The sequence below is a fragment of the Drosophila yakuba genome, chromosome 3R (assembly GCF_016746365.2).
Source record: "Drosophila yakuba strain Tai18E2 chromosome 3R, Prin_Dyak_Tai18E2_2.1, whole genome shotgun sequence".
Taxonomy (NCBI): Eukaryota; Metazoa; Arthropoda; class Insecta; order Diptera; family Drosophilidae; genus Drosophila; species Drosophila yakuba.
This window is the reverse complement of record NC_052530.2, coordinates 9115542-9125435: the sequence shown is the minus strand read 5'-3', so window position 1 is coordinate 9125435 and position 9894 is coordinate 9115542. Positions and strand designations below refer to the sequence as shown.

Genomic DNA, 9894 nt, shown 5'->3' with positions numbered 1-9894 from the left:
TGCACAACTTAGACAAATCCTAGTGTAAACAATAATTAAAATATCTGACAAAAATGTTTCATGTGGTTGTGGTTGCGATGACTTTTTTATTGTTTGAACTAAATCGTTAGCATTTTCTAGGTGTAATCTGGACTTCCCCGTTGCCTTTTACTGATGCAAAGGTTTGCCTTTTGAGGAGGTGAATGCCTGCCCAGTTTCATAACCCCTTTTCGATGGGTTGTAGCAACTAGTAACTAGTTTCGGCTTTCGGCTTCGTGCCTTTGCCTCCATGTCTTCATTTCACCCACCGCCACCACAAGATTGTGTTAAAATTTTATTTTTGCATAATTGAAAAAATTTAACAACTTTACGTTAACTGTGCGCATTTTGTAATTTCGCTCGCGTGCACATTTCGTTTACCTATCCGACCTGACCCATTCCTTGGCCAAAGCCGTAGGTTTTTTACTCGGCTGAAAGCCGAGAAAACCTAAAACATTATTACAACAAGCAGCGTGATTTCCGGAAGTTGGAGCTGAAGCGCAACAAAGGCGCCTCAGCCTTAGCAAATGTCGTTGGCGTTGCTGTCGAATTGATTGTTGCAGTTGATGTTGCAGTTGTGGCAGTTGCTGCGAAGATCCAAAGAAAGTCGTGCTGCAACAGCTGCAACGGCAGCTCGGCCAAGTTGCCGTCCTGTCTTCGTGCGAACAATGTCATTTGTGTTTGTTTTATAACTAAATTTACAACAACTCGCCACTGTCGACGGCAACTCGCCACTTGCATAGCCAACATAATTGTTTCAGTTCGTAACAACAATGCCACTAGGTATTTTACTGTTCTTGTGCCTTGTAACGATAGTTACAGCCCTTGCTTTACTCTTTACTCTTGATTTTTACGAGGCAAAGCCCAAAACTACAGGGTCAGAAGTTATATATGTACATATGTTCGATTGCGTCATTTTCCATCTTTTTTATCATTTCTAATAATGGGTTTTCTTCTTTGGCTACGTGGATGGTAGCTGTACGATCTTACATAATAATTATAGCATTAATCCTGTCCCGGCTAACATAAATTAGCATTATAGAAAATAGAAAGGTCTCTGTCGGACCCAAATGGTGTTTTTGCCCTCGCAGTCTATCCTCACACTTGACCATTCTTTAATCTGCTGATCGTGGCTAATTTTATAACAGGTCTCGTTGGATTTCATAAATCTTAGATGTGGCGAAATTTCCTCCAAGTGGCGGAGGCATTAAATTAATGTTCTAACATAAATTTATTATTCATGTTTAAAGGCCAGGCCAGCACTTCTGAAATAATGATGGCTTTGTCTTGCCAACCGCCAGTTGAGGTTGATTTAATGACCTTTTTAAGATGCTGAAGACGATGGGGTACAGGTACTCTTATTAATTGTTTTATTGGCAGACGCTTTATAAATGTTCCACTGACAGGAAGCGCTAATTAAATATATGTTTTTACGTAATTTGTGTAATTCTTCAAGCATTTATAAATTGCATTTTAATTCTCGATCCTTTGGTAATTCCTTTTGATTAACAAGGCCACTTTTATTTTCTGTGAGTACTTGCCAAACAGTCACGAGTGATTCGAATGCAGCTCTTTATAATTGATATCTAAATATTACGAATATGTATATTAATTCAGCTTTACGCACTTCACTCGCTACCTGACCTTTCAATTAATCATGGCTAATATATGAGTGTGAAGTTTTCAGGTGTTTTAAGATAGCTTCTGCTGTCAGCCGCTATCAGACATGTTTTTCAATCGCCGCCGTATTTACCATAAAGTTTTCACACGACCGGGCAGGTTTTATGGAAGTAAGTTAGTGTGTATGAATATTTAAATAGTTTTTTCGGATATCTGTGTCTAAAATGCGAATGGTGTGTATTTTGGCTGAAGTTCAGTCAACTGTGATCCAATCCTAGTTTTTAAAGAAGCAATAAATAGCGGAATTTGCTATTATGCAAACTCCCCGAAAAAGAACCAAGTCATTCAAGCCTACCGATTGTGTAATGTTTCGTGATCGAAAGAAATGCGGAATTCGGTATTCCCAAATCTCCATTCACAAAATTAGAGCATATAAGCATTTAAAACAATTTTTCACAATTACCAATTCGACGGCCAAAGCGCACAATAGAAAAAATAATGAATTCAATATCGGCAAAAACATAATAAATAAATCGCGAAATAATTTCACCCGCAATTGCGACGTTGTCATCCCAGTTTGGTTATCAATGGAGATCACTAGGTGAGTGGCACTCGGCACTCGGCGCTAATTGTGAGTTATGGAGACCGAAATTGGAGTTGCTACCGTGGACCAAAAACAAGAAATGACATTTCGGTCAGAAGGAAAATTGCGTGTTAATAGTCATGCGGGCAGACAATGGATGTGGATTGCCCACCCGGCTTTCTTTCAGCCATGGCAGCCGATCAAAGCCAAACAATTGGCATCCGTGTTGCCACAAATCAAATGCTCGTAATCGCATCAATAAGCAATTGCTGGCATTAGTCGCGATTGTTTGACCAACTTTTCGGCCTCTTTCAATTCGGGAGTGATTGCAACAGTTCCATGGCCCACACACTAAGGAGTATGCTACCATACTACCGACTTCCGACATCTCATCCAGGGCTGACCTATTCCATCAGCCAGGCTGATTATCAACTTAATCAGCAGCGGCTAATTGCGGTCTGCCATTTGCCACATTTGCACTTAACCCAACGGCAATAAGTGCAGCTAAGTTGGAGTTGTTACAAATTTCCGCCTGTCAGCAGACCGACTAGATCCCATTTCCAGTGAGTGACAGAAAAACGTGTGAAAATTATGAAACTGCATTTTGATGCAACGTCTGCGGGTAAGTGGATGCGGTTGTGGATGGACTCCCGAAATAAGAAACTCCCCCCACTAAAAATGTGAGCATTAGATTGTGGCTCTGTGGGTTTTTCGACTGCAGCTCCAGCGCCATCTCCATCTGGGCTTTGTTTCGGCTGGCATCGTCTCTGAAGATCTGAGCGAGATTTGTGTGTCCTGTCATAGCGATCAAATTTTCTTTTCTCCTCGCTCACATTGTGGCGCTTAATTTGCACTGAAACTGCATTTGCAGAGCTCAAAAAGTGCCCGTCGTAGAAGCAAAATAAATAATTTTTATTGTGTTGAATTTATGAGTCATTGTTTGGCTCTTTGCAGCTTTGGTTGCCTGGCTTTTTACCTTAGCTGGGGCTTTATCTTCTAGGCTTTTGCGAGTTCATTAATTTTGCATTGCGGATTGATCGCTGGAAAGCGGCTAAAAAAAAGTATTTTCTTGTTACATCGCAGGCTTATCACTGCAAATTATGGTCCATTAAGGAAGCGAACAAAACTGTCTGATAGTAGGAATCGATATGGAAAGATGAGTAAGCGAAGAAAATGCAAACATATTGTAGAAACATAGTAGAAATACCTTATTGTACAAATTAACATTATTGTATAAATATAACATAACGATAGTGTGAGCATTATATTAGAATGTAAGGACCATTGTGCATCGATATTATCGGTTGAGGAAAAGATCGATCGATGAGTGAGATCTCCGATCTCTGATTCCGGTCGGGGTCGAATGGCACAGATTGCTTTTTGTAAACTTACTGTGAAACACATTTGGGAAATAAAGTAACCTAACAGAAACAGTGACCTATAATATAAAATATTAAAGTAGTGAACAAACTTTTCAAAACTCAGAAAAAGTTAATTTATTTTTTAGTCTAGTTAATCAGATATAGTATTTGTAAATATAAACTATACGTTTAAGTATTGTTATCTTATTTTTCATGTCTTAGTATGTTAATAAGTTCTCCACATCCCAGAGAATACGCCAAATGAATACGGCAAATGCAATAATGAATGGCAAATGAATTGAATACTTTTTAAAGAGTTAGCTGTAAATAAAAACATAAATCTCGATTGTTTTAACATCTAATTCAAATTTACTTTATTAAAAGCTATAGGTGACTTTAGGCTATTCATTTACAATTTTGCGCTTATCAATCACAAGATCACAGACCCAAGACTTTCTCCCAACCAAATTATTAAATTAAATTTTTATGTACAGTAATTTGAAAGAAAACCGCAATGCTTACAAATTGAATTAAGTTCAAGAGTTCAGAATGAGCCGATGCCGCTATTGTGCCACAAATTATTGAGTGAGTACTCCTGACATAGGAGCATTTTGGATCCCGCAGCTTATGCAATGGGCCAACAAAAGCATCCAACTGGCGTGGCCGCTGGGCCCGAGGTTGATGTCATCAGTGCGTCATCAGCTTTCCTTTGGTCTCCGGCAGAAACAGTCCCAAGACAATGAATCCGAAGAGGCACATGCCCGCCGACATGAACATGGTGGCAGCCAGGCCCTGATCGTAGATCATTGTGGGGTAGATCTTCAGAGCCACAAAGATAAATCCGCTAAATGTGGCCATGCTCAAGGAGGTGCCAATGGAGCGGATCTGCATTGGTAAGGAAAACATTCGTAAATTGCACATAGACTTCTTTTCCGAAGCACTCACCTTAGCTGGGAGCAGCTCAATGATGATGATGAAGATCAATGCAATAACTCCTAGTGAAGCAATGCTGACCACAAGGCACATGATAAGCAAAGGAAGCCATCCATTCTGATTCAGAAATTCCTCCGAGGCGAAGCACTTTAGTAGAGCAATGGAGAGCTCACCCAAGCCCATTCCACCCATCGAGGTGAGGAGCAGAACACGACGACCCAGTCTGTCCACCAGGACCACAGCACTGAATATTCCCACCAGCTGGGCAGCTCCAACCACAATGGTGCTGGTGTTCGGATCAAGATTGTTGCCCAGCTCCGCAAAAATGTGCGATGTGTAGTTGAATATGGCGAAGCTCCCTGACAGCTGATTGCAGATGATCAGCACAAAGATCAGGCCGAATATCTTCAGTGTAGGCACGTTTACTGCAAGGGTACGTAGTTATATTAACAGACCTTACATAGTTATAGATATTTTGTACTTTAACTGTTATCATTTTCATTAGAATAGAGTGCTGATATGGCGCAATATTATACAATCTACAAATATTTTCATATCGTACTCACTGAAATCTCGCCAAGAAATGCTCTCGGTGACGCCGCCGCTGAGAACCTGAAGTCGAAATGTGTCAAACTCAATTTTAGCCGCGTCATGCTTAGAAGCTTCCTTGTCGGAGGAAGTGGGTGGCGTTAGATTCTTGTAGAAGTAGAAAGACTTCTCGGCCTGGTCATCGCGGCCTCGTCTCAGCAGATATTGCGGTGTCTCCGATAAGCCAATAATTGCCAGAATAAACACCACTGGCAGAGCAACGATAATACACGGCATCAGTTTGTACGAGAGATACGAGGCCAATGTAAAGCCAACCATCATACCGATGCTAACGTACATCATGGCCATGGACGATAACGCTCCCCGAACGCTAAGATCATGATGGATTGTATTTAAGTTTATATTAAAATAATTCATGTTATGGATTTAAGTGTTAAATGGATATACATAAATAAGAATGTATGTGATCATTAAAAGACGACCTGATTTTTAGATTCGATGCTCACTACTTCTAATATGGACGTTAAATCAATTATTCTCTATCCACTAAATATTGACGATCAACAAATATGATGTCAAAATCGGATGAAAAGTAAATTTTTTTCAAGTATAGTTGGACTAAGCAATGAGCTTCCGGCAATTTTGATTAAAATCATTTTTTCTATCTGTTTTTTGGCGCAACTATACTCAAGTTATATGTTAAAATAAAAAGAAATGCCTTAAACAAATTAATTTTCCGCCACACGGTTACTGAAAACAGGCAATCCTGAATTCCACTTAATTACCTTCAATCGTACTATATTTCCCCGACCTATATCTAATCGTTATAAGGTAGACAAACGTGTTTCGATATTATTGAATATATGATCGTAGTCTGAGCTTATCAGTGCACGTAAAACTTGAAATAATCTATAATTAATAGATTACCTTTAATCGGAAATGTTGTTCCTCAATCGAAAATGACGCGACTTACCTATTGTCGGCAATTTCGGCTATGAATATGGGCAATACGACGTAGCAGCCACCTCCGGACATTCCCGCCAGGAATCGACCAGCATACAGATAAGTAACGTCTTGGGCGGAATAGATAAGGATCCAGTAGATCTACCGAATTTACAAAAAAAAAAAACGTGCAGTGACTCAAGCTCTTGGGAAACCCCTTGAACAAATTTGGAACTTTATCTACCATATTGGGTATGGCCAGGAAATACATGCACACTTTACGGCCCAACCGATCGAGTAGCAGTCCGAAGATTATATTGCCGGTCAGCGAGCCTAGGCCGATAAGTGAGCCAACCCTGACGAGGAGTTATCGAAGAGTTAAACCACCGGGATTTCTACTGGCAGGATATCAAGCTTACCAGGATGCCTGGGTAATGGTCAGGGGATCCCCCAGGGGGCTTTCGTCAGATCCGAGCAGTCGAAGAGAGGGGGACAGCCATCCCACGGCAATTCCATGGGTCAGCGTCATAATATGCACTTGGATTATTTGTGAACTTTAATAATATTGCTCTAGGGTTCTTTGTATTTTAACCCACCCGTCATGGTGGCAATAAATTGCCATCGGTACCGCGCACTAAAAACACTCAACTTCTGCGGTGGACTTGAATCAAAAGTCATATTGCATATATTAATTTAGGACTCCTGAAAATGTTCCGCTTTTCGATTCCGAATTAACCACTGGGCGCTCGTTTGTCTACTGAGGGTTCTCAATTTGAGTGACAAGAGCTTATGTAGTGGAAATCACGTCAGATAAGCTTACTTCCCAATCTTCTGGTAATCGTAAACAATAATGACGATTATAAAATTGTTGAAGATTAGATAAGTTTTAAGTAGTCGGAACGTAGTACCGCTGATTAATGCAAAACGCTCCCATTTGAAGAGGTCTGGGGAAGTCTGCAAATAGCACTTGACAGTCAGCCTAATCTTGCCGTTGAACTGTTGGATAGCAGCAATAAGACTATGTAAATTTGCATAACTTTGCATGAGTAAGGGGACAATATTTACCTAAGATCGGCAAAGTCATTGTATACATTGTATTGTATTTTTTATAGTTATCACCATGTACACATTTATTATGAATTTTTATACATTTTCCCTTTAAAATGTACAGCTTTTTTTGTTCTTTATTCCAAATGCAGATCATGAAACATTATTATAAAACATTACATCAGATAATGGAAGGAAGAGGCAATTAGAATATTTATTAAGTGGAATGCATATTCTACATACATAATGCATAAATCTAGACATATTTCAATGGTTTATCTCAATACGCTTTCTTTTATCCCTTATGGCTTGCTGCTAGAAATATATCGCTTTCGCTAAGGTCCGATTTCGTAAACCTCGCTGATTATCACTTACCTAGACTTGAATTGACGTGAATCCGATTTGTACTGGTTTTACTTAACACTTATTAGAAAATTACTCATTATTGGGTAATGCTCTTGCCCCTGGTCTCAGGCAAAAAGATTCCCAGAACTACTAAGCCAAGTAGGCAAAAACCCGCAGAAATAAACATTGTGACATGCAATCCAAAATCGTTGATCAGGACAGGATAAACCATGAGGGCAATGAATATGGTGACACTGAGTCCGCACATACTAATGGAGATGCCAGGGGCGCGGATCTGCAAGATCAAGAGTTTAAAGTAAAATCCTTTGAGAAATAAGCATACCCGAGCTTACCTTTAAGGGCAGAAGCTCAACTATGATGACAAATGTGAGAGCCACTATGCCCACAGACACCGTGTAAGACACAATGCCCATTAGGGTTAGTCCAATCCAACCATTGCGGTTTAAGAATTCCTGTGAGGCAAAGGACTTCAATAGACCCACACCCAGCTCCGCCATACCCACTCCGGCCAGCGATGGGATCAAAAGGCGTCGACGACCCACTCGGTCTACCAGGAAAACGGCGCTGATCAATCCCAAAACCTGCAAAACACCCAGAAATATGCCGCATAAATTAGGTTCCATCCTGCTACCGAGCTGCTCGAAGATGGTCGACGCATAGTTGAAGATGGCAAAAGATCCCGACAGTTGATTGGAGACCAGCACAACAGCGATTAGCCCAAATGCTTTCCCTGAGACCTTGTTAACTGAATTAAAGATAAAAATGTATCATTGTAAAGTAAATCAGTTTTTCTAAGATAATGATGTATCACAGGAAGAATATTAATGTTAGAGTGGCTGGCCTCTGGAGATTTCTGGCCTTTTATATATAAAATAATAATATATTTAAAATACAAATTGATTTAATACGCGCGATGTCTACAAGGAAGTGTTCCCTAAATTTGGTTATTTTATCACCAATTCTTAACTTACAGAAATCTGCACGAGTAAACTTCTCTGATATGCCGCTGTCAAGGACTTTATTTCGCAAGTTTACAAATTCAGCTTTAATTTCTTCCTGTTCGGCTGGATCCTTCGAGAAATTGTTGTAAAAACAAAAAGACTTTTCGGCCTTTTCTTCATGGCCCCGTTTCAGTAAGTCCTGTGGCGGCTCAGGAAGGGGAATGATGAGGCACAAATATAGAATTGGCAGGACTATGACGACGCACGGAAGCACATGGTAGGATAGGCAATAGACCAATACAAATCCCACCGTTATGCCACTACAGAGGGTCATTATAAAAATAGAGCCTAGAGTGCCACGAATGCTTGAGGAAAGTTGTGGTTAAACTAGTCTGAATACTATTCGATTTAGCTAGCAGTTGCGTTTTGAAATGACATACCTATTATCAGATACTTCCGCGATAAATACAGGAAAGCAAACCACCAAAGTGCCACCAGAAAGTCCCAAAAGTACACGACACACATAAAAATATGCGGATTTGCTTGCGAAGTAGATTAGGATCCAATTGATCTGTAAACATTTTGGTGCTTAGTCTTTTGGGAGCTCGTTAAACTTAGGCAAAGTTATATTTACGATATTTGGTAGGGGCACGAAATACATGCACTTCTTAATTCCGAAATACGAGACCGGTACGCAAATTACCAAATTGCAAAACAGACACCCAATTCCAAAAGCAGCACCGATCCTGCAAATCTCAATGATGCCATTTATATTTATACCAAAATTCACTATTTCAATTGCTGACATACCACTTCACCTCGCTGATGTCAATTGGTTTTCCAATTGGACTGTTGTCGGAGATGAGAGTGGGCAGAGTGGGCGAGAACCATCCTAGGGATATTCCTTGAGCCAATGCCATAATGCACACTGGTAAAAACATATTACCTATCACCAATTAATCAAACAGACCACCGGATTCTTACCCACATATCAGGGTGGAAATCAACTGCCAGCGGGTGCGTCTGCTACAGAGTTGCATATTCTATCGTTGCCTGGAGCTAGCTGAAATGATGATTTGATCATATAATATGACATGAGGGATGCCTTCTTTAGTTGACACTTCGATTTTCCTGCATTAAGACAGAAAGAAACACAAACTCTACTGGTTGACTTATGAATTAAAACAACAATTAATTCAGTTTGAGTGCTATGAGAATGTAAATATGATGCATGTTTTAAAACTCTAGGAAATAGTAATTTAATTTGTAATAGCCGTTGCTTTTTAATCTTAAGATATAATGGTTCATAGAGTCCATGAAACAAACATAGATTTTCGTGGCCCTTTTCGCATCATTAGAGTGGGGAAACCACTTAATAGAGGTATAAAATACGCAAACGCATGAAATTCGCTTTTATCTTATGTTTACTCATAACCCAAATGACAGCAAAGTGGATGAGGAAATGCTCTCCCCGTAGAGATTATTATACCAAAGTAGTACGTACGGAGCAAACAAATAATAAAATCATGAAATT

General features: G+C 39.9%; 2 protein-coding genes across 4 annotated transcripts; both read right to left on the bottom strand.

Moving 5' to 3' along the window:
* Positions 1 to 3928: 3928 nt before the first annotated feature.
* On the bottom strand, positions 3929 to 6785 carry LOC6536072 (facilitated trehalose transporter Tret1). Its single transcript, XM_039375806.2, has 7 exons — positions 6603 to 6785; positions 6426 to 6543; positions 6251 to 6362; positions 6038 to 6168; positions 5082 to 5434; positions 4528 to 4940; positions 3929 to 4467 (listed from the first exon to the last, which is right to left on the bottom strand). The coding sequence occupies exons 1-7, from the start codon at positions 6682 to 6684 to the stop codon at positions 4270 to 4272; spliced, it is 1407 nt and encodes a 468-aa protein (XP_039231740.1). The 5' UTR covers positions 6685 to 6785; the 3' UTR covers positions 3929 to 4269.
* Positions 6786 to 7172: 387 nt separating this feature from the next.
* On the bottom strand, positions 7173 to 9573 carry LOC6536071 (facilitated trehalose transporter Tret1). Of its 3 annotated transcripts, none has more exons than XM_039375808.2 (8): positions 9345 to 9414; positions 9171 to 9288; positions 8995 to 9106; positions 8801 to 8931; positions 8391 to 8725; positions 7752 to 8164; positions 7429 to 7693; positions 7173 to 7368 (listed from the first exon to the last, which is right to left on the bottom strand). In XM_039375808.2, the coding sequence occupies exons 2-7, from the start codon at positions 9278 to 9280 to the stop codon at positions 7496 to 7498; spliced, it is 1299 nt and encodes a 432-aa protein (XP_039231742.1). In that variant the 5' UTR covers positions 9281 to 9288; positions 9345 to 9414; the 3' UTR covers positions 7173 to 7368; positions 7429 to 7495. The 3 variants fall into 3 exon arrangements, with proteins under 3 accessions (XP_039231742.1, XP_039231741.1, XP_015047546.1); XM_039375807.2 differs by having other exon boundaries at positions 7174 to 7368; positions 9349 to 9573; XM_015192060.2 differs by lacking the exons at positions 7173 to 7368; positions 7429 to 7693 and having other exon boundaries at positions 8047 to 8106; positions 8392 to 8725; positions 9349 to 9573.
* Between the last annotated feature and the right edge of the window lie 321 nt (positions 9574 to 9894).